Source organism: Heterodontus francisci, chromosome 27, assembly GCF_036365525.1.
Source record: "Heterodontus francisci isolate sHetFra1 chromosome 27, sHetFra1.hap1, whole genome shotgun sequence".
NCBI lineage: Eukaryota > Metazoa > Chordata > Chondrichthyes > Heterodontiformes > Heterodontidae > Heterodontus > Heterodontus francisci.
Genome location: NC_090397.1, coordinates 23292723 through 23318104, shown reverse-complemented (window position 1 = coordinate 23318104; position 25382 = coordinate 23292723). Strand labels below are relative to the sequence as shown.

The 25382-nt window shown below is 41.2% G+C and overlaps 1 protein-coding gene across 2 annotated transcripts in view; it reads right to left on the bottom strand.

Annotated features, from left to right (window-relative positions):
- Positions 1-25382, bottom strand: part of vwf (von Willebrand factor) — a 125126-nt gene that overhangs the window by 54135 nt on the left and 45609 nt on the right. For both annotated transcript variants that reach the window (XM_068059005.1, XM_068059004.1), the window contains 17 exons: positions 22030-22168; positions 21242-21376; positions 20911-21057; positions 19580-19720; positions 19371-19469; positions 16804-16960; positions 15908-16066; positions 13618-13750; positions 11187-12574; positions 9007-9126; positions 7950-8093; positions 7669-7812; positions 5946-6107; positions 5765-5811; positions 3241-3418; positions 881-1101; positions 441-633 (listed from right to left, as the gene is read on the bottom strand). In XM_068059005.1, coding sequence (XP_067915106.1) covers positions 441-633; positions 881-1101; positions 3241-3418; positions 5765-5811; positions 5946-6107; positions 7669-7812; positions 7950-8093; positions 9007-9126; positions 11187-12574; positions 13618-13750; positions 15908-16066; positions 16804-16960; positions 19371-19469; positions 19580-19720; positions 20911-21057; positions 21242-21376; positions 22030-22168 — 3707 coding nt within the window. The remainder of the gene's footprint in view (positions 1-440; positions 634-880; positions 1102-3240; positions 3419-5764; positions 5812-5945; positions 6108-7668; positions 7813-7949; positions 8094-9006; positions 9127-11186; positions 12575-13617; positions 13751-15907; positions 16067-16803; positions 16961-19370; positions 19470-19579; positions 19721-20910; positions 21058-21241; positions 21377-22029; positions 22169-25382) is intronic.

Sequence of the window (25382 nt, the reverse complement as noted above, 5' to 3'; positions counted from 1 at the left end):
CACACAACAGACTTGTGAGCAAACCTGTAGTCCATGGAATAAAAGAAACGGTAGCAACATGGTTACGAAATTGGCTGAGTGACAGGAAACAAAGAGTAGTGGTTACTGGATGTTTTTCAGGCTGGAGGCAGGTTTGTAGTCGAGTTCCTCTGGGGAAGCCTCTCATATGAACTGAATGCTGCTTCCAGGTGATCAAGGCTGAGAAGCTCCCGCGTGTCTGTTATGTGCCCTCGGCAGGTCTGATACCTGCTCCCAGCCTGTCTGAAATGTGCTCCTACAGACAAAGCTATGTACTGGGGGTACATTTTTAAAAATAAAAATCACCCTTTATGTTTTGATATTTTGGAAGTCATTCTTTCAAAAAGCACAGTTTATAGATTAGCAAGAAGTGCAAATGTCTTGACAGGACACTGTCTATCACATAGCTTTTCACCACTCACCACAAAGTCCAGCTACTCTAACAAAGAACAGTGTAGGAGAAACCCAAAGACCAAAAAGATTATTCAATGGACTGTAGACTAGAACTAATCCCGAATCTGGGATTTTCGCTATTAAGTTGCTGGACCCATGGTCAATGACATCCGTGTTCCCAACAGTTAAAGGAGGATAGGCGAATTTCCCATTGACTGAAACCTAATGAAAAGAAAGAATGGAGATTCAATGAAAATTCTCAATCATGAACAAGAAGCATCAGATTCTACTCCCATCCTGATTTTGGTGAAATTTAACTGAGCACAATAACATTTTCCTTGTTAATTGTTAAATCAAAACTGTTTGTAGAGCACTGTTGTCACATTGTTCAAACCTTCCAAAAGTGCTGCCCATACAACAGATAGCTTTGACATGCTAGTCAAATGAAAAAAGACTTGAATGTACTTACTGTCATATTATCATGTAGCAGAGTTGCAGTATTGTACTGCTTTATTTCAATTGCTTTGATGCAGTTTTCGCTGGAGACCAAGTGACATGGACCCTTATGAATGATTATTTTTGTATCTTGATCTTCAATTTGTAGCAACAAGTAAGAGCACCTTCCAGTTAATGAGAATTCGTGGCCATCAAAAGTAGAAATCTGTGTTTTTGCAGTCACTGTGCATACACCTGCAAATAGAAGAAAAGGAATGTCATTTACATTACATAGTATTTACAACACAGAAATAGGCCATTTGGCCCAATTGGTCTATTCTGGTGTTTATGCTCCACATGAGCTTCCTCCAACCCCATTTCATCTAGCCCCATCAGTATATCCTTCAATTCTTTTCTTCCTCATGTACTTATCTAACTTCCCTTTAAATGCATCAATGCTACTCACCTTAACTACTCCATGTGGTCATAAGTTCCACATGTTAACCACTCTCTGGGTAAAGAAGTATGTCCTAAACTCCTTATTGGATTTATTAGTGACTATCTTATGTTTATGGCCCCTAGTTTTGGATTCCGCCACAAGGGGAAACGTCTTCTCTGCATCTACTTTATCAAACTCCTTCATAATTTTAAAGAACATGGCATAATAAAGAAAAGATTGTTGGGGCTTTTTGTGCTACAGCTGAACAACAATTTGGAACATCCCAGCATAAACTGCTTTTAAAATATTCTTTTTCCTTTTTAGTAGCAGCATAACTCTGAGTGAGAAGATTGTGGCTGAGCACATAATCTAGGCTGATCGCTCAATACTGTATTGTCAGAGACAATTTTATATAGTGCTTTTTATGTCTTCATTGCATCCCAAAGTGCGTCATGAGCAAAGAAATATTTTTGAAGTGCAATCACTGTTTTTTTTGCTGGAAGTCAATTTGTGCACAGCGCGGTCCGAAGAATCGGAAGAGCTCACGTGATCACAATGCACTCATAAACAAGACCGTTCAGAGCATCTTAGCAAATCCAACCAGAAAGACCCTGCGGTCTCCCCAATACAGCATCCAGTGTTTTCTTTTGAAGACTTGAGAGTTTTGCATCCGTTAATCTTCCTGAAAGTCTGTTCCATATGTTGACTACTCTTTGCATAATGAATTTCCTGAAATCACCTTTTACTGGAATGAATCAAGGAGTCCCTTGTCCTCCTCTTGCATTTTAACTGAAAGCAATACTCCCGATTTACCTGAATATTACTGTTTAACGACGAGCTGATGTGTTTTGATGAGATTGGTTGAGGGATGAAGGTTGGCGAGGACAGTGGCAGAATTCCCTGCTCCTCTTCAAATTAAGTGTCAAGGAAACGTTTACATGCACTGACAGACAGGTCCTTAATTTAGCATCTCATATAAAGCACCTCGAATAACAGCACTGAAGTGTTAGCCTAAACTACGTGCTCAATATCTGTTGCAGGCCATGAACCCACCACCTTCTGACATAGAAGTACCTTGGCAGTTAAAAAGAATAAGGATATTTTAGGAGGAGTTTATTATGGGATGTTCCAAATTGATATTAAACAAGAATACAGAAAGTCCCAACAATCTTTTCCTTATTGTCATGTTGTATTCTGCTTGGCTGTTCATTTCTTTTTATATTATTTGATGTGGTAATAGTCATTGTAATATCCTGTGGAAATTGCAGCCTATTTAACCCACCTCCTGCCTCTTCCCCCTTGACATATGGAGACCCGATATTACTTAGGGTAAATGTTCATCTTCATGTCATAATTTTCATTCCATTAAAATCAATGGAATGGAAACAGAATGGGTTCTACTACAGACTGGTGATCCACTCCACCAGATTACTGTCCATGTGGTGAAGATAAACATTTAGCCCCCTGTGTCTCTCAGCCTGTCAACACAGAAGTCATTTTTCTATTGATCTTTTAATTAGGTATCTAGGACCTTATGTCCAGAGTCCACTCCAGGAATCTCTGCTGTTGCATCAGTAAAAAAAAAATGTTTTCTGCAGACTGGCGGCACTTTTACCTCAGTCTATCGACTTGCCACTGAGCTACGGGAGATGGATTTAACAGCACAGATACTGAATGTCAGCACACAGCTCCCAAAATCCAAATCTAAAGACCAACATACAAGTAACTTGAAAGAGACAGAGGATGAGATAGGGATAAAAAGAAATAGTGGCTTCAACAAAATGTTGGTGAATACTCCTTCCTGACATCCAGCTAGGTGAAACAAGTCAGTTAGTATTGTCAGAGGCTGAACTTGAACCTTGGGCCCAGAAACAAAAGAACACTTTTTAACTGGGATCAACTCAGCCTCTGTTCCGTCCTCCCAAAAAATATCTTACTTTTATAGTGCTACTTACAGGGGCATGCCCATCGACAGCCGCATGTTTCCTCAATTTTGATGCTGGCAAGATTGTTGCTGCAGGTTGGTTTGCGTAATTTCTCACAGTTTATTTTATGATTTATGGAAAGCACTTCTCCATTTGGTTTGCACATGAAGCTGTGACACTTATCAGGCAATACCCACTTCTCTCCAGCCTGGAAAGAATGTAGTTAAATCAGCATTAGCTATCAATTATCTCAAACAAATCATTTCCTTTCAAACTCCTAATTGCAGATTTTCTCCAATCAATGCAGACAGCAGAAACCACTACACAATTTTTAAAAAAGGAGCCATAATAATTAAATATTAGTTGTTGATTCTATGTAGACACAGAGTTGCAAATTAATTATGTGTTAGCAGCTAATAAAAAAATACCGTTCAGTATATAAGGGAATAGGTAAATTGAATCCCAATAATAGGATTGAGTTTGCCACAACTCCTCGGGGAGATCCAGGGGACATAGGGTTAATGTTAGAAGAAGGAAGATGCACAGATGGTGTAGATTCAATTACTTACGGAAAGGGTATTAAATGGATTGCCAGTGAAGCAGATTGGGTAAAAAAATATTAAAGAGAGAATTGGACAGCTATTTGAGGGAGTGGGAGGTTGAGAGGTATTCTTTTTTAATGACCAATCAGATGGGCTCAAGAATGTTTTCCTGTCCAGTAATTCCCTCTATTCCTAATCCTGGCCCAGAATTTATTCGCACCTGCTCCCATTCCATTATCATAGCTTCACTGGAAGTCCAGAGGAAAGCCCATTTAACATGTGTAAACAAAGTTTTCACCACACTTGTGGCCAAGTTATGGTGAAGGAGCTGGAGCAATTCTGTCGAATTCTGGATCCCACATGTGTTTTAATAATGCAAACTATAGAGCAGGGTTGTCCAACATACAGCCCGTGGGCCAGGATCTGGTCCACCAAAGGTTTCCATCCAGCCCGCAGATGTATTTCAGAGATGAGCAATTTCCCAATGGCTTCTGCTTCCAGACAAAGAACAAAGAACAGTACAGCACAGGAACAGGCCATTCGGCCCTCCAAGCCTGCGCCGATCTTGATGCCTGCTGAAACTAACACCTTCTGCACTTCCGGGGCCCATATCCCTCTATTCCCTTCCTATTCATTTATTTGTCAAGATGTCTCTTAAACGTCGCTATCGTATCTGCTTCCACCACCTCCCATGGCAGAAAGTTCCAGGCACTCACCACCCTCTGTGTAAAAAACTTGCCTCACACATCCCCTCTAAACTTTGCCCCTCGCACCTTAAATCTATGTCCCCTGGTAACTGACACTTCCACCCTGGGAAAAAGCTTCTGACTATCCACTCTGTCCATCCGCTCATAACTTTGTAAACCTCTATCATGTCGCCCCTCCACCTCCGTCGTTCCAGTGAAAACAATCCGAGTTTTTCCAACTTCTCCTCATAGCTAATGCCCTCCAGACCAGGCAACATCCTGGTAAACCTCCTCTGTACCCTCTCCAAAGCCTCCACGTCCTTCTGGTAGTGTGGCGACCAGAACTGCACGCACGCAGTCCGGCTTTTAAAAGAAGATCGCTGTCAGTTTCACAGCTGACAGGTGTTAACATCAGGAACGACAGTTTCCCGACTTCGGACAGATTTGGGATTTTCCGACAGCTTCTGACTTTTTTAAAAAAGGCTGCCAGAAAACCCCAAATCTGTCCGAAGTTGTGAAACTGCTGTTCCTGATGTCAGCAACAATCAGCTGTGAAACTAACTTGCAATCTTTTAAAAAAACTGACCAACCACAAAGCTGTTGTGCTGAGCATTCCCGCTGTCTGCAACTGTCAGGGAGAGAGAGGAAGAGAGAAGTGGGAGAAGATGGAGAGAGAGACGGGACAGAGAGATAGAAAGAGAGGGGGCAGCGAGAGAGAAAGAGAAAGGACAGAGAGAGAAGGGGGGGGGAAACAGAGAGAGAAAGAGGGGGGATGGGGGGCATAGAGTGAGGATGACACAGAGAGGGGGGAACAACACAGAGAGGGGGGACACAGAAAGGGGAGATCACAGAAAGGGGAGATCACAGAGAGGGAGCATCACAGAGAGGGAGCATCACAGAGAGGGAGCATCACAGAGAGGGAGCATCACAGAGAGCGGGCATCACAGAGAGCGGGCATCACAGAGAGAGGGCATCACAGAGAGAGGGCATCACAGAGAGAGGGCATCACAGAGAGAGGGCATCACAGAGAGAGGGCATCACAGAGAGAGGGCATCACAGAGAGGGGGCACCACAGAGAGGGGGCATCACAGAGAGGGGGCATCACAGAGAGGGGGCATCACAGAGAGGGGGCACAAGGGGAGTGAGAGAGAGAGGAGGGAGAGAGAGCTATCAAGATCACTCCTGACAGATGGACAACTATCTGGAATACTCTGCATCACTACAAGTGCGCAGGCAAACAATTAAGTACTTTTGAAGTATAGTCACTTTTGGGATTTAAGAAATACCAATTTGAGCAGAGCAAACTCTCACAAACAACAAATATACCTGTCGCCGATTCCCCTTGTCATCTATGCATTCCTGAGGAGAAATCGCTGTGAAAGAGAAATGGAAACTGGAATAAATCTTGTTTACATTGCTGTAAATAATTCATAAAGAAAACTCAGATTTTTTTTTAGAAAGTAGTTTTTCTGATCCCAATTTTTAAATATTGATTTATGAGCCTCACCTGTACAGATTTTTTCCACAAACTCGTCACTAAGTGTCACCATCATGGGAAGAGCTTCTACTTCACCTAGGCGAATGATGTTACTTGGATTGGGCCCAGCTAAGGTTAAAAGTTGTTGCTCATCATATTTTTGCCCAATTCCTATTGGGATCACCGTAAAACCTAAAATAAAAGCGATTAAGATAAATACGGTGACAAAACATGAATTATCACATAGTTCACCAGGACTAACTAAGATTAACTGCATTATGCTTGTCTTGTTATTATAAAATAATTTTGTGTCATTCCTAGTGATGGCTACAATTCCTCTACTTTGAAACAAAAAATATTCCAATAAATAATATGGTGCCAGAGTTTGATTGGGTGTTCCCACTACACTGCAGTCTATTTTATTGCACGCCCAATAACAAGCAAGACAACAAGTAAAATCAAAGAATAATCATTCAGTATAATTCAGGGAAACAATTCCATTTTGGCATTATTTTTAGTTAGGTTGCAAAATAACTAAAGGTGACATTAAACCAAATAGTATCAGCAACTGATAACTGCAGATATATAACTAATATTTCCAGTAGCTAATGAAACAATTTTAAGAAGGGATGAAAGAAAAATTTATACAGCTCATTTCACAACACCCCAAAGAACTTTACAACCAATGAAGTACTTTTGAAGTATAGTCACTTTTGGGATTTAAGAAATACCAATTTGAGCAGAGCAAACGTTCACAAACAGCAATGTAATAATGACCAGATAACTTGGGCTGAATTTTACCAGCCCTTTGGAGGTGGGCTGGGAGATGGGAGGGCTAGTCATATGGCAGGGGAAGACATCGGGAGGGGAGTCAGATGCCTTCCCACCATCATGGCATATTACCAGTGCCGGGAACCTCAACAGTGTGGCCAACCACCGGGCAGCCAATTGAGCCACTTAAGTGCCCAATTAAGGACCACTTCACCCGGCCAGCATTTTGTCCGCATCGGCAGGGCCCGCCATCACATGGGGAGACTGCCAGGTAAACCCTGGTAGCTTCCCAGCAGGTTCCCAGGGAGGGGTACCCTCCTTAATGGCCGCTCCATGGCCCACAGAGGGGCTCCCATAGCAATGGCTGCCCCTGCAGCTACAGCACTGCCGCTTGAAGGTAACCCCCACCCCCGATTGCCAGGGCCTGCTTGCCTGCACCATCTGCTTAAAATTAATTTACTTGATCTTTGATGGCGCCTTGCCATGGAGGTGCCCTCTCTTTCATCATGCAGCCTCAATGGCCACCACTCACGGTGGCAATGGCGAGATTGCTGAGCTACCGGCCCTGTGATTGGACCGGAAACTCTGGGTGGGGGGGGGCGGCCTGCCATCCTCAATTAGACAATGGCCCCTGCAGTGGCCTGTTAATTGGCTGGTGTGGTAAAATGCCACCCTGGGCTCCACCGCCCACCAGTGTAGGGTAGACTTCTGCTTTTGGCCCTGGTGAAGGGACTTGTTTGTCGCTGAAAAAATTCAGCCCTTTGATTTAGTGATACTGGTTGAGGGGTAATTATTGGCCAGGACAACAGGAGAGTATTTCTGCAAAATAGTGCTGCGGGATCTTTTACATCCATCTAAGAGGGCAGACAGCACCTCAGTTTATCTGAAAGATGGCACCAACAGTGCAGTTCTCCCTTGGTACTGCACTTTTTGAAAGAACAGTCTAATTTCAGTGCAATAATTATCAGTTACAATGGCATACCTGTTATGATTGCTTCCTGTGCTGCCCTATCAACACTGTCCTTAGAGGTGTCAGTAACTATCACCACAGCAATCTTTGGAACACCAGCTCTTGCTCCTTTTGCCTCCATTATTCCATTCTGTACAGTCATGGACAGTGCTTTTCCTGTGACAGATCACATTTCAGTAATATATCCTTTCATTTTCTAGCAATTATTCTGAGTGGTAAAAAAAATTAAATACAAAAATTGTATTTCTGAAAAACTCAGCAACAAAATGATTTTAATATCGGAGGCACTTTACCTATTTGACTTGGCCCTGGTTCCCTTTTCTGGATATTGTCAATCAGATATAAAAGATTTTCCTTCTCCTGGTTTTCATCAAAAGCAATTTCCAATGTGTTGGTCTTCCCATATTGCAGGATGGAGATATGAGTGTCATCTACTCCTACAATAGGAAAAAATATTTAGTAAAATAAAAATATATAACTTTTCATCTGATCTATCTAAAGCAAAGCTCCTTCAGGTTCTGCTGAACAAGTGGGATGAAGCAGTGTAGCAGGAATAATGGAGCAGCTTCATAATTCTCACTCAAATAAAAAACAGGTGGCTTTGGGTCAGGTAGGAAGTCAAAATGTGAAAGGTCAGAAATAGGAAACAAACCCGCCTCAAACTTGCCCACTTCTTCTTTTAACAAAGGAGGGATGAAGGGCAGGTGACTATTCTGCTCCCAGGAGGCAGTTTGGTTGTTGAAATCTTTTAAGGAGACTGCGTGCCTTCATTTTAACAGTGATTCTACTTTTTAACCACTGATGACTGGCCCTCCCAGGCCTTGGGAAACCAGCAGATAAGACTGAGCAAGAAGGGCTGGATCCATAAGGTAAGTGCCTTTACAACACAACTTGTAGGCCAGGACGGGCAGGAGCTTTGGGCTCCTCTAGACCCAATAACCTAACCTGTAAACACCCCCCCAACCCTGCCTTCACGATTTCCCCTGCCACTCCCGTGATTACAGACCTCCTCCCTCTAATTTACAAGGTCTCCCCACACTATCACTGACCCATGTGATCTCCAACTCTCCCTCTGATCCTCCATCTCTCAATCCGCTCTCCAATTCTCCCACCAATCTCTTCCCGAGCCCCCATCTCTGCCTACCATCTCTTTCTGGCACCCTCCCATCTCTGTCTCAGAACTCTCCCCGATCCCCCAGATCTCTGCCTCCAATCTCTCCCTGAACCTTCCCATTGAATTGTCACTGTTCCTGCTATTTAGTTCTATTAAGTGCACATGTTTGAGCTGTTATTGGCCTTATGTGTTTGTAGTTTATTCTTATTCATAAGGTTGACGTTCCTTACACTAACCTGTTTGGACTTTCCCGACAAAGGATTTCACAAATGTTTTCATTTCTTCAAACCACGTCTCTCCAACATTGGAACTGCCATCGAGCAGTATGGCAACATCCATTGGTTCAGTGCAGGGAGCTATGAAGAAGAGACAATTGTGCTTACATTTCCCAATAGTTCACATAATTTTGGAACACGTTCCTCAGAAAAACTTTCACCATAAAGTGTGCATGAATTTTGATGAACTGATTGTACATTACACCTCAACAAAACTTACAGTGTGTCTCATCGATATTAAATTCCTGTACATAACAATGCAGGCTGTATTTTGAAACTGGATGGTGAGGGGACAAGGGGCCCATGCCTTATACAGTTAAAGAAATGTACTTGGGCTCTGGAGGACATTGGCAGAAAGTTGTGGATTATAAATTTCTCAATGGGCTATTTTTAATAAATTGGTTAAGATGCTCGGGCAAAATTTCATTGATATTTTAATGTAATCATGAAACCATTTAACAAACAAGTTGTTAGCATCAGTAAACTAGACACATTTCACCCAAATGTATTAGCTATTTCCTTAATATTAACACACAGGGGAATCGCAGAGCTGAAGTACATCTTACCGCTCCATAGCACAGCAGATTGAAGTCCCAATCCCATACACTGTATGCCAAAGGACAAAGTACTTTTTAATCCCCGAATAAAACTTTTCTTGTCGACTGATTAAGCATTTCAACTCTTAATTCTAATACTATCTGCCAAAGTTATTGTGCTGTTCCTGGAAACCAAGTTTATTGAACATAATAAGAAGTACACTGTAGCTGATCTCCTGTAAAATGCAACATATGCTCCATTTGTCGTGAGAGTGCTGTTAGGGTGGATTTACAGTACAAGCTTCGTGTACAAATGCAAACTTTTTCAGACCACAGAAGCTTTCTCCCCTTTACCATATTTCCTATGCTTCCCTCCCCCTCTGCTATTCTGCTGTAACCATTTTTCATCTCCTCTGGACCCATCTTTTCTGTCTATACGTATCTTTTAAAGCAGTGGGTAGTAAAGACCTGGAACTCGCTGCCCATAAGGGTGGTGGAAGCAATGACAATCAATGACTTCAAAAGGAAACTGGATGGCCACTTGAAGGAAATAAACTTGCAGAGCTATGGGGATTGAGCAGACGAGTGGAACTGACTGGATAGCTCCATGGAGAGTCAGCCTGGACTCGATGGGCCAAATAGCCTCCTACTGTGCCGTAAATGACTCTATGACTTATTATCATCTCCCTTTGCCTTACACCATCATCATTTATGTCATTTAATGTACCTGCCCTCCACCCTATCGGACTTCTCCTGCCTGTTCCTTTCCTGGCACATTTTCCCTGGCTCTGCACTTGTTTTAAACCTCTAACATCTTCCAGTTTTGATGAAAGGTCATCAACCTGAACCGTTATCTCTGTTTCTCTTTCCACAGATGCTGCCTGACAGGTGAATGTTTCCAGCATTTCTGTTTTTATTTCAGCTGTAGTATAAATTGGGCACGAGGACCTGAATTGAACTCAAAGCAAAGTGGAATGAGATTCTGTTCTCCAGGAATTCTCACTGCATTTTGCTCTGAAGTCAGGTTGGGTGCTGACTCTGGGTTAAGTTGCTTTTACATAGCACTGCAGAAGGAAAGGCATTCCTCATCAGCATGACAGTTACAGTCTGAATCCACTCTTAAAATGAGCAGGTGTTGTTCGTTCAACAGATGCTGGTGAAGATACTTTAATATAATTTCTTGGCATGTGGATACATTTTCATTCCAATGTATTTCAATCTTTCTATGATGAGTTATCTATTCAAGTTCCTATTTAAATGACAGGAGTGACTAGGCAAGGATTTCCTCACTACGAATACTTGGAGAGAATATTTTCCTGGGCCCAGCAACTGGTCATTTTACCTACAGGAAATAAATAAATGAAATCATTAATTAACAAAATGGACTATCTCATCACTGCAAGCAGGGCAGAGTTAGTGCATTGCTGGTGCATGGTGCACTCTGGAAAATTCTCTATTATGCTGATAGGTTTAGATGAAGTAGGGTGGGAGAAGCAGTGGTTTGGTTAAGTTGGGCCAAAAGGCTACTCTCCATGCTGTAAATTCAAAGTAATTCTATGTAAAATCCAAAGCTTATTCACAATTCAAGTAATAAAGACATCTCACCTGATGGCGGCAATGTTGAACTTATAATAGTTGCCGTTGTAGCGGTGGTAGTGGTGGCAGTCGTCATTGTGGTAGCTGTGGTTTCAGCAATGGTTGGTTGGCAGCAGGTTTTGTAAACTACGTCAACTATATTGGTAATATCGTCATAGGTAGTTTGCACAACTGGAAGTGGGAACTCGGCTATATCAATTTTGGAACCAACAATAATTGGTATTAATTCTACATCACTTTCTTTGACAACTTTCAGAGGATTTGTGATACTGTCTGATGGGGGGTTGCTGGTTATCATAAACACTAGATCAGGTGCTTCTTCCCTTGCACCATTCTGAGTGGTTAAAGTCTCTTCGATGACGTGCATTATAGCATTGCCTGTATTGGTGTGCTCCCCTCCGATAAACTGCATTTGTCTTATTCTTTCAATCACTTCCCAGTTTTTCTGAGTGTTTTTAAAAGTAAATTCATCATTTATTATATCTGAGTACTGGACGACAGATACATATGTGGTTTCCTCTGTTACATGGAACTTCTCAACAGTTTTAATAATGAATTCTTTTGTCTTGTTGAAGTTATCTTCCCCCACCCTGTCTGATGTTTCCACAAGGAACACAAGATCATGCTTCGCCATTTTATTAGGCGATGTGGTGGTGATTACTAAATGGCCAACTGATTGTGATGTGGTACTTGATGCTATGGTTTCTGGTGGTATAGTTCCAACAGGAGTTGGGGGGCTAGCTCCACGACTACATGCATAATCTAAGATTGCCTTTTTGTATTCTTGAAGTTCATCGACATTTTTCAGAATAAATGACTTGCCTCCAGGAGATTTGGCTGTTATCAATCTTATTTCATTTAGATTTATACCTGCCCCAATGCCAACTGTGATCACAGTGACTTTCCTCTTGATGATGAAAGGTAAAACCTTTTTAACGTCATCAGATGAGGCGCTCGCTGTCACAAGTATGGCTATTCTGGGAACTTTTTTCCTTGAATCCTTTCCAAACACAAGAACTGATGTGTGTTTCAAAGCTTCAACTAGGCTCGATTTGGAACCACCAATGTATTGCATTGTTTTCACCAATGTTTTAAGTTCTCTTGCACTCTTCTTTTCCCACAGGTCGAAGAGTTTGTTGATGCGTGAATGAAACTGCAGAACAGAAACTCGTATGTTCGACTGGCCGATTTGCATCTGTTCCATCATTGCCAACACAAACTTTTTCACATCTTCAAATTGTTTCTTTGATAATGACTTGCTGCCATCGATCAAGAATGCCAACTCCATTACTCTTTGACAGCCATTAACTGGTTCAATTTCCGATGCCAGGGTTGGAATTAGCTTTTGTTCCAGCACGGGGCAAACTTTGCAATGCAAGAAAGTTCCAGTACATAGACTGAGGGGTATCCATGGAAAAAGAGAGAGTGAATGATGGTTTCTATCATTTTCAGTGCACATCACCACATAGACCAACATGAAAAGTCATCAATCTCCCATAACCTTGAACATGAGCTATACAGTTAACTACTCCATTCTGTTGCACTAAATACAGGTTCCTGACCCACACAGGTTGCGGATTGTTCATCAGAATTGCACAGCTTTTTTCCACTGCCAGTGGCCTTCCTCCACCTTGTCTGATATTCTCACAAGGAACACAACATGAAATACCTCCTCTTTTTGAGGGGCTCGAGTCAATTCCAGGTGAGTACTTGCCTCAGTGGTAATCACTAAATAGATGACTGAAAAAACATTTTCCAATGCCTTTTATTTTATTAGTATGGAGCAAATCTTATAAAAATAATGTGTCGGTCACTGCCAAGAAGCGGACCTATCTCAATTGTTCAATAGTTGCAGCTGATTTCTGCTCTTGTCTACACACAGATAGGTATTGACCTGACAATAAAATAACTGACAGAAATCAGCCAGGCACAGGTTTGACTATTGTAAATAGCTCAATGGGTGTGGAGGGATAGGGGAGTGGAGGGGGAGGGTCAGGATGTGGGCCTCTGTGCTCCAGAGCTCCCAGCAGTGACTGACTCTCCCAGGAACTACTTCTCAGGAATTCAGGTGTGTATCTTCCACCCTGCACACACATGCACACAAAAACAATGGGAAAATTTTACAATGCAAGTTATTATTCATTTTACTTGCATCTTTTCGAAGAAGCACTTTTTACAATGATTTTACACAACTGGGATGTGATCAAAAGTGGGTTTGAAAGTGATCAAACCATTTTCTATCACGATAGAGCAAATATTTGGATGTAGTAGTAACTACGAAGCACTAAAAAAACCCGCAAAGAGTTAAAGCCGTGAGTTTAACAAGATTACCCTTAATTCCATGTCAGTAGTGCGAACCCATAACCCATATTTATGCGTATGTGGGAGTCTGAGAGGGAGATTGCAACATAATGCAGTATTACAAAGGATAAGAGCATACCAGGTCTGACATTCTTTTGTTCCTTTATTGATAACGATTGCCTGTCCATCTGGAATGCGTTGTCCCTCATGGACACAGACCGGACACAATGTAGGGTCTATGCATTTCTGTGAATTTTCATCCAGTATGGTTCCTATAAGTTATTGCAACAACAAAAAGTTGATGAAGAATTCTGGTGCTAATGGCTTGTCAAACCATCCCCTTTAAAGGCTTAAAGATATATCCTCAAAGGCGTACTGTTTATCTAACAACTAAACAGCTACAAAAGCCATAATTGAATTCAATGTCCTTTTATTTATTTATGACTTTCAGTTGACTATGTGAAATATGCTGGTTTAACTAGTGGGTCTTTAAGGAACTAAAGAGATACCAGTTCAAGTTGAAACAAGACATCCTGATAATTATACTGCAGTGTAAATTTCTGTAAGATTGCAGGGACTGGAAAATGGGGAGCGATCATGGAGCTGGCATAATAATTTCCATCCCTAATCCTTCTCTTGAAAACCTTGCAAACTTAACCATTGTATCTTCAATTATATGATTTCATTTCCCGCACAGTTAAGCCTCTGGACCTGGATAAGAAGCAAACTTTTATGCTTGACAGATGCTTTACAGACGAGATGGGGAATAAAATCAACCGGTAAGCATTTTTCACTAATATAGTGGTACATTTAATTGTGACAGAGGTACTAGACATGGGTGAAGCAGCAATGGGCTTTGGTGTAACTATCTGTGCAGTAATCACTTATTATCTAACCTTCTGTTCCCTCCTCAGAGCAAAATGGACCACCCAAATTTCAGAATACAGCTGCATCACAACCATACCTGAAGATGCTCATACAATTGCTCTTCTTGTACCAACAAGCATAGAGACAGTCACCTGCACCTCCACAATTTATTGAGTTGCCAACATAGAATAATTTGCAAAACATAGAGGAGTTAGGAAGCTTCACCAGCTGATGGTACCCAACTCTACCACTGTCATTTTTCATGACCCTTCTACTGGTTCTGGTTGTCTGACATCCAGTCTTGGGTGAACTGCCATCACCATCAGCCTATGCCACCTATCCTGTAACCTCATCAGCAATCCCAACCCACTCCCAAGGCAATGTTTCAGGCTGAACCAGAATGTTCGCAGCCTCAGCATTCCATTTGACCCCAAGCAAAGCTTCTTTTTTTTTAATTTGTTTTGTGGGATGTGGGTGTCACTGGATAGGCCAGCATTTATTCCCCATCCCTAATTGCCCTTGAAATAAGTGGCTTGCCAGACCATTTCAAAAGGCATTTTAAGAGTCAACCACATTGCTGTGGGTCTGGAGTCACATGTAGGCCATACCAGGTAAGGATGGCAGATTTCCTTCCCTAAAAGGACATTAGTGAAGCAGATGGGTTTTTACAACAATCAACAATGGTTTCATGGTCAGCATCAGGCTATCTTTTAATTCCAGATTTATTAATTAAATTCAAATTTCACCTTCTACCATGGTGGGATTCGAACCCATGCCTCCAGAGCATTATTTACCCCCAGAGCATGAGCCTGGGCTCTGGATTACTAGTCTAGTGACAGTACCACTAGGTCTTCTAACCACATATTCTCTCAAATCATGAAAATCGTCTACTTCCAACCCCAAAAAAATCGCCCACCCCTGCTCTAACTCAACCGTCTGTTGCTGAAACCCTCATCCGCAACTTTGTTATATCCAACATCAAATATTCCAAAGTTCTCAACCTAAGGGATCAGTTCAGGTTGTGATGTGACCCCCAAAGAAATTATTAGTCAAAGTTATCATTTTATTTTGGATTGAAGTGATTGGTTCACCAAGTTGATGCTTCCATTCACAAAAGGTGAGAGTCTCTTCAGAGGGAGCGGGCACTGCCCTGTGTCTGACTATGTCCCTCCAAACTCATCACTTCGTTCATTTCCAACATCAGGGTAACACTGACTCCGACATCTACTGGCTGATGAGTGAAATCTGCAGCCCCGAAAACCAGCAAATCTCAGGTAATAAAACCCACTGAGAACTGATAAAGAAAATCAGACACACACACAGAATAATCCACGGAGGGATTTAAACAGAAACATAATGAGGTAGGAAAAGGTTTTTTAATAGCCATCTCATTTAAAATAGCCAGTATGATTGGTTTCATTTGCCTGACATAGGTGGATGGGTGTGGTCAGTTTTGATGCTATAAATGTTGGTGACTATACGGTAATATTTGAAGCCATTCTACAGTCAGTAAAATTCTGATGTTGCTAAATTTTGGCTTCATTTTTTTTTTCCAAACTAACCTGAAGGACAATGTGCATGGCATCCTTCCACGCACTTCACAGGGCAGTCTTCGTGCTCAAGATGTTGGCAAGTCCTAGGGCAGGCAGGTGCACACACATTGTAACGCCACTCACACACATATTCTGCTTGTCCACTGTTTAGCTCTTCACAGCTCATTGCTTCAGTGTGCAAAAAAGAACACTTTAGTCAACAGAGTTGTACTGTTACTCAAGAATGAACCAACACTTTCAATTGTCAGTGTTTACGATAAATGTTACCTATCATAAGCGCCCACATAACACAAGATTGCAACATAGGTTACATTTGGCAAATCTCTATTCCCAGTGTGTAGAGACATGACAGGTGTACTTCTTGAGACTTTCTGCTCATAGTAGTCCATGAATTCCTGATCTGCACACCTCGTGCATTCATACATTTAACCTTATTTGCTTAAAAGAAACTCTCCTTCAAGATAAGTGACTTTGTGATCCAACAGTCCCAGTTTGGATGGGGTGGATCTGACTAAGGCAAAAGTATTCATATTTAAGGACTTCTGGGTAAATTGGGATTCACTCAATTTTAACTGAATCACAAACATTGTTCACTCCACGATTGGATTAATAATTTCTTTGACATGTACGCTAATTTAAATGGTTCAGTAGCTGCCATACGTGGGATCACTGTTATATTTGCATCATAAGCCATTATTATTTTTTATCACTGCTAATAATGTCACATTCTCAGCAAGAACACATTTTACAACTGCTTTTGCCCACAACTTCATAAGTGGAAATTCTTCTTCTTTGCTTACATCAATTCATAGCAGAATAACATAAAGCACACTTTTGGAGAATGAACAATTCTAATTTTCTGGAATTTTCTAATTCAAAAGCTAATTCCTAGCTAGGTTACTTACGGCACAGATTGGCTGCCCTCCACTGGACAAGAACACCAAGTTGCGCACATTCATGTGCATAGGCTGCTATAGCATTGCAAAGACAAAGGCACTCTCCAGTGGAGTCACAAGAGCAGGTGTCATACACACAAATCTCCCAGAAAGGTTGAGGGTCGATCTAAAAAAGTATAAGTAACAAGTATTTATCCTTAGCTGACCTCCCTTCGTTCTTTTTTAAGTTTTATTCTTTCAAATATGGTACTCAGTCAAAGAACATCACCATGCTTTGAAGCTGCAAGCAGTGAGAAAAACATTGGGTAACACAGAACAAGGGGAACGCTTATCACAAAATCTGTTTCCTATCTTTGAATGCACTGGAGTTGGTCTCTTTACTGTTTGCTCAAACTTGTAAATGTATAAGTTACAACTATTACCTGCTGACTCATATGCTTATTCTCTTCCCAAAACTAAGGTATACATCTTACTGTCAATCAAGTTCTATATTGAATCAGCCATGAATGCTGAGGTTTTTCTGACAATGTTCTGCATAAGATCATGCTCTCCTTATACATTACACTCTTTTTCCTCACTATCTTCTTACTTCAGAGTGTATACTGATGTGATTAGGCATGTGATGGCGATGTAAGTGACACATGTTATTGTAAGTGCTGCTGGATTCCGTGACACTAGTACTATTAAGCTGCTCCTGTAACAAGCATACAAAAACAGAAACTGAACAATACATTTAAATGAAAGAGGTCCATTCAAACAACACTACGTGGCAATATACTCCATGCCATTGTGTTAAGCTTGAGTGCATACATGAGAGCTCCAACATTAGTGTGTATTATTGTATATGAGCTGGAGTTCCCCTCACTGACAAGGTGAGTATTGATAGAGTGGACACCCTTTCATTTCATGTATACCATGTGTCACAGATCTGTAATTCTTTTTTCTCCTCAGATTAAAAAGTGTGTGTGCCTTTAAGACTGTTAAAAACAATGCAGCTTCAAGGGAGAGAAGTTTCTGGAATTCCTGAGACACAGTGTGCAGCAGCTGCATTTTTGTTACCCTGGGCAACAGCAGGAGAGAGAGGGGTCACATGGTAATGTTTCTAGTTGGCTGTGTGTGGAACTGGCAGAAACCAGCTGAAACTGGTTAGATTAAAGAGATTTTCTAGCGAAGTGCACTGAAGAGAAGAAAGCTGTCTATTTCCTCTCAGCAAAAATTCTTCAACGAACTGCAAGCCAAGTTAATTCCCTGAGTAAAGAAGAAAAGCCTTCATTTTCAAGAAATCGTTTATATTGCTGTGCCCATCGTTCAAAGAACTTTTTAATGCTTGCTGCAGCCGAAAAGTTGAATGCCTATCTTCTGAAGGACTATTTTCATCAAATCCACATTACAAGACCTCATCCATCAGGAACATAACCTATAAAAAATGTACTTATTTTATTTATTCTCAAGAGACAGCTAATTTTAAAAACTCCACTTTTAAAACAGGTTAACTGTTAGTTTTTGAGTGTATGTGTGTGAATGGGGGAGTTACATTAAAATAAGAAGTTATAAGGTCTTTAGATATAGGTTTATCTTAGTGTTTAAGATTTAGTTTTAATAAATAGTTAATTTATTGTTGCCTAAAGATACCTGGTTTGGTCTGTTTTATTCTCAGGGTTACTGGAGTGTTTAATTTGGCTGTTTTCCGATTGGGGGTGAAAGATTAATAATATGCTGCTATCTGTGGAGTGAAGGGACTGAATTAACAGTGCGTTGCTCCTGCCACTGTCTGAGCACATGCTATTGTGTCCAGAGATCTGGCTGGCCACATGGGTTCCATTAATGACCCCTTGGACTTTGGGAAGTCCATAGTGTAATGAAATTGGACAGTTACATAGTTTTGCCATGGCAAAGAGCAGAAAGCATAAACATTGAGTGAGAACTATTAACAGCATTCCTCCCTGCAGTTCAGACTGTCTGTCGGTTTCCTTGAAGCAGATGGTACAGTTCTACAACTGCCTTTATACTAACTCAGAGCCTGTGGTGGCAATTTCCCTTGGCCATTGCCAGATAAAGTGCCCCAACTCATGCTGATATTGTTGGTGGCATAATGGCGAATGCAAGCAATCCTGGCATTGATCCTCTTCCAGCATGTGGTTGGGATACTATGAAAACAAGCACTATTTTCAATGTAAAATATTTAACCTTAAATTCATCTTATAAAATTTGGTTATGACTGCTTAAGAATTCCCTGCTGCACATGTGGAAATGCTGCTTGCGTTTAACATCCACTTTCACTGGGTGGACTTAGCATTGGAGGGGGAAAGAGGACTTCCAGCTGAAACTGTAAATGTAGGGCTTAATATTGATACCTTAGTGTAACTGCATTACACCTGTATAATAAAGCTCTGATCGTCTTTACCAATGGAAAGCATAGGCTGGCAAATAATGCGGCACATACTGGGAGTAGGCAATATCATGATGAAACAATTTCAGAGCCCTGCTTGTAGGATTAACGCTGGCTGGACTGTTCCAGCACATATGAATTTTTTATGTTAATTCAGTCCATTAAAGGTTTTGGAATGGAGTCTTACCAACTGCGCACATTCACTGAACATGGCACTTTTTATGATGTCACATGAATTTTCAACTAATGCTTGCTTCAGGCTGTTTCCACTGCATGGTAAAGGTGTCTGGGAAATGGAATAAAATCAGAACAAATGTTTAACTTGAACAAACAGTTTATTCTCTTTGTAAGACAATGTTAATAGACTAACATGTTTAGCATAGATCAAGAAATTACCTGATAAGCATCTGCACACAGATGTTTCACTGTCCATGAATTCCCAAAGTCAATGGGATCAATCTCAAGCTGATTACCGCTGCCCACCAAATCATTATTTTCATTTCCATCAAAATTACCACACAATCCACAGACTTTACCCTGTTTCACAAAGGGAGGGATTTGAAGAAGGCAAGTTGTAGGTTAAATTTCTTTAAATAAAACTGCCTTTAGCATGAATCATTTCAGTTTGAAACACAACTGTGCATAAATATTTCTTCTAACCCTTTCACAGTATATATCATAGTGTGATAATTAATAATCATTTTAATTCTTAAATACCTCTTGGTAAGCCGTATTGTTTACAAGAAACATCAAAAGGTAAAGACAATGCCAATTCTAGAATTATTTAAAAAAGGGAAAAATAGTGAAAAAAAAAGGAATATTCAACGATGGGAAAATGATTTAAATGACTTAACATTTCATTGCTTTTGCAGGTGGCTTCTTCAGAATGTCCAGATTTAATGCCCTCAAGCCATTGACAATAGGAGCAGCAAAAGAATGAATTGTACTATTTTGTTTTTGTTTATATCATCTGACCTTTGACATTATAACACCGAATTACATATAATGTACAGCACTGAAACATGCCATTTGGCCCAACTGGTCTATACTGGTGTTAGTGCTCCACACAAGCCTCCTCCCCCACCCCCCCTACTTCATCTAACTCTATTAGTATATCCTTCTATTCCTTTCTCCCTCATGCACTTAACTAGCTTCCCCTTACACACTTCTATGTGAATTGACTCAACCGCTCCAATCAGTAGTGCGTTCCACGTTCTATCCATTCTCTGGGTAAAGAAATTTATCCTGAACTCCCTATTAGATTTATTATTGACTATCCTATATTTATGGCCCCAAGTTTTGAACTCCCCTGCAAGTGGAAACATCTTCTCTACGTCTACCCTATTGAACCCTTTCATAACATTTAAGACCTCTATCGGGTTACCTCTTAGCCTTCTATTTTCTTGAGAAAAGAGCACCATTCATGTAACGACATTCATAAAAAGGTACTAGGAGTTCCCTGACTGTTCCATCCAACCTAAAAGTGTTGTGTATGATCGACAGTTTTATGTAGCTAATTGTATAGCTCTTTCATCATTAAGTACTTTCCCTTTTGTTACAGTCTGATCCCAATAAGAAATCTACAGAAAAGGAGGAAGAAAGGACTGGAGGAAGGAAAGATGGATGAATGGAGGGAAGAAGGGGAGGCAGGGAGAAAGGAAGGAGGGAGAAAAGAAGGAAAGGAGGGAGGAAGAAACCAGGAATAATTATTCAGTAAAATCACTCACCATGTACTGGCCCTGAAGTTGAACAGAGATTCGAGTGCCCTTGTCCCACAGTATAGAAATTTTTTTATCCAATATAATTATGTAGTATAGACCAGACTGGAATATCTGCATGTCTCCTTCATTCTTAATGGGCTTTTTGACAGTCACCTGACCAAAGAAGAACATGAGTTAAAACCAAATGTGAAAAAGTGGTATTTTAAAATGTGTTAGAAAGCCACTTTTAACAAAGGCACAAATATTCATTTACTAGACAACTCCAAAAGCTAACACAGAGCAAAACGATATGGGCAAGCATTTCAGTCTGCATTGGCACGGTGTTCCCATCACATACCTCTTTTCCAAACAGCTCCAACTCTCCTCCATCATAGAACACAGTGACGTCTTTCGAGCATTCTTCTCCTGGCAAGCCACAGCCAGTGTGTTCCACAATTATGCGGAATGTCCCTTCAATCCCATCACAATTATCCTAAAAAAAAAGAATAATGCCTTCAAAAGGTGATGAAGGAAGCAAATAAAATGTTAAAATGTATAGCTAAGTGTGATTCTTTAAGGTTTTCGCAGGTTTGGAGCATTGGGTCAAAAAAAAGTTCTTTAGTCAGGGACAGAATAGAAGAATTGTGCGGCATATTGTAACAAATTAGGAAATTTAAGAGGTTTTTCATTAAATAAGAGATTGATTTAATGAAGGGATTACCAGTGGATTGTAGAATAGAACCCAATGCAAGCTTTAATTCCTGTTAGGGAAAGGGATACAGAGGTATTAGCTCTGGAATCACAGTAAAGGACCTATTGGGTAGTTTGGAAAGGTAGGCTAGATGCACCAATATTTCTCCTGCCTAAAACATTACTACGCTACTATGTTATTGAAAAGCTCAGTGATTTACTTTACAACCTTCTCGAAGGAAATTAGGGATGGGAAATAAGTGCTAGCCTTGCCAGTGACGCCCACATCCCAGGAACGAATGTAAAAAAAAAGAGAAGGCTGTAAGAGTAAATTGTATGAAGGCACAGTCCCAGTATGGAGGCTTGCCTGCCAGCAGCACATATTAGGAAACCCTCATAATTCTCTATCCATTGTGACATGATGAAAAAAGCCACAACAGAGGATGTAATTCTTACCTGAACCAGGACATACTGACATTTGCCTGGGAATGTATATTTCAGACCGTCAAAAGTTATGTAGTGGGCCTCACCGACCCCAATGCAGGTGCCATCACAGACCTTGTCAGTGCAGTGCCACTTGCGATTGAGACATTTACTGCAAAAACAAACGGCAACAAAAATTAGCTCCTAATTTCACTGAATGGTGTCAGCCATTCAGTCCGGAATAAACAGTTTGCACTCAATTTCGAGGGTGGAACAAAAGGTCAGTTGGTAAATATGTTTCTTCGTCCCAAGTCAGGCATCACTGACGTTAGCTGTTCTGTCCCACCACTGCCTCAAGTTACATTAAGTAACTTAACACAAGCCAGGGATGCATGTGGTGATCTTCATGCCATTGCTCAGTTCCACATATGTTTGCATTTACCTTCTCAATCACAAGAATGCTGAAAGAAATGCTTTGTTAATAACAGATACTCCCATGCATTTACTACGATCTAATGCCATTTGCACAGCAAGAATTTACATCTAAAAAGTATGTGGGCCCAACTTTCCAGCCTCAGCTAAATGTACCCACTTAGGGCCAGTTATCAGCACATGCCACTATTTTCAATGTAAGATGCCTGATTTCTACCAGTCTAAATTCAAAAATTTAAACTAAAGCTCAGAAATATCTACTGACATAAATGCTTATGTCAACAGAAATTGTTTGTGCTGGGGCTGGAAAATGGACAGTTCCTCCACTTGCTTTCTGCCAGGTCAGCACTGTGTATGAAATTCATGTCCTGCTTCCCTGCCAGTGGTGATTCGGAATGTATAAGGCCTTCAGTAATGATGAAAATCACAATATCTGTGCTGATTAATGGTTGACCCTGTAATTTACCCACTTTCACATGTAACACATGCAATGCACTAATCACACCCACAGGTACGAATTGATCCCATATACTCTTGATCCTTTTTTGATGCCACACACTTGTAAGATGAGGGATTTGTTTTCAGTTCTTAGTTTTCACTGTATTTAATGGTAGAGGGTGAAGAAGGGACTTTTTCCACAGTGTATTAATGGCACCCATATGGTCCTTATGATAATATGATGGGCTACATGAACAGAAAAGTCTTCCACTCCATCATTGCACAATTTGGAAGCAAGCTCCAACAAACCAATTTATTCACCTACTTTATGTCAGATATCATGATATTAGTGCCATTTTTCCTTAGTACCAGTGTGTTGCCAGCCATTTCCTGCTCTGCCACCAATTGTTCCTCCTCACTAGTCCTCCTCACTAGTACACTGTGACTTACCTGGCACTGCCACCTCAAGCTCACTATCCATGTGATATCCTAGACTGGGGAGGGTGGAGAGGAATTTTCCAGTGTACTTTTCCCTTATTGGCCCTGCCCTTCCCAAGAGATTGCAAGGCTGTGGAGGGGTTCTGGGGGCAGTGCTTCATCATGATGGTCTGGCCATCATGAGTGTGAAGCAGTCTTGATGGACCAGATGGTCTTTTCCTGCCTGTCAATTTTGTATGGGCATATCTAAATCCAACATGGTGTGCAATTGTGCTCATGCGTGCAACAGTTGGTGTGAATGATACAGGATGGGGTGAGGTTTTGTCTGCTTGCTCCAGAGAAATAGTAGTGCCGGCAGGCTTACAGAAACGCAAGAGGAACATACCTCATAATAATGGCACCAAAAGACTAATGGATAGATATTGGTTCATTCTCCTGCCAGATCATGTTAACCAGTGGCAAATAGTCCTGACAGAAGGTCCAGCCATCAAAGTGAGCCCGGTCTCATTGTAATAGTTCCAGCATGCTGCAGGCTTAAAATGACAGCCCGCCAGTCCCAGCAAAAGGTAGGTTCAGTAGGGATGAGTTCTTGGGAGAGTGGAGTAAGCAGAGAGTCTGGGTTGTCTGTGCGAAGCACAAGGGAGTGTTCCTGCCTCTCCCGGGCCCAACTCTCAAAAGGTGTTGTGACAGATAGAATGCAATATCTGTAAAAAGTGAGGTGGCACATTTTGGTAAAAAGAATGAAAGTAGAATGGCAGAAATCTTGGTGGTATGGAAGTGCAGAGAGATTTCTGAGTGCAAGTTCACAAGACATCAAAAGTGACATCAAAAAAGCTAGTAGAATATAAAAACCAAAATGTAATAGATAATCAATATAAAACCTTAATAGGGCAGTTGGAGCTTTGTGTGAATTTATGGGCTAAACACTATAGGAATAATGTTGAGGCAACAGAGGGGATACAAATACAGACTCACTAAAATATGTCAAGAGTTTCTTTGTGTTATCTTAAGCAACACAATGAGGTACGTGGATTCCAGTTCCTTGAAGATCTCTAAAAGGTTTATTAGCAGCCAAACTATTATATACTATACAGAGCAAACTATATACAGAACCTTTGTCTAGGGTGTTATAGTGCAGAATGACCTTGGCTTTTAGTCACATGACTACATCCTGGTACTTAGCATATTAGCATACTGAGTTCTTAAAGGAACATCACGCTTAAAGCAAACATACACCAGAATACTACCTGGAATGAGAAAATATGAAGAAAGACTTGAAAAACTGAGATTGTTTTCATTAGAACAGAGGAGGTTATGGTATGATTTGATAGAGATATTACATTTATGAAATGATGGGACAGAGCATGTAGGCTTTTTCCAGTATGTGAGGGGGCATAGACATAAGATTAAGTGTAAAAGATTTAGGACAGAAAGCAGGAGAGAGATTTTTACACAGAGGGCTGTGAATATGCGGAATGCATGATCAGGGTTAGTGATTTAAACAGAGACCTGGGGCTCAATTTTATCAACCTTCTAGGGACAGGCAGGATGAGGTGGGGACCCATAAAATAGTGAGAGAAGTTGAAGGGTGGAGTGCCCGTTGCCTTCCCAATACCATTCAATTTTGTCAGGGGCGGGAAAGGCCAAGGACAGTCTTCCCGCCAAGAGTCAATTGAGGCCCTTAAGTGAATTGCGTTGCGAGTGTGCAAGGGGCATTGATTCAAATATGCAAGAAGATAGACCTGAAGATTACTCTGCTGGTACTGCAGTGGGCCCGGGACCACTGCAGGCTGCTGTTCCTTCCGAGCTGGAGGGCCTCCTATTGGCCCTCTAGCTTCAACAGCCCATCTGCCATCCTTAATTAGGCAGCAAGACCACTCTCTGGCCACTAATTGGCGAGTTCAGGGAAAATCACTTCCGGCTGACTGTTTCTCACACAGTTTGGAGTCAGGACCCCCATCTGACCCCGACATCGAGGTGCTGGCCCAAAATCCAAAATCCTGCCCCTCAAGCAGATATTCTACCAGGCTGCCTAATATTCATGCTCACATTGAATAGGCAAAATGTATTGGAAAGAA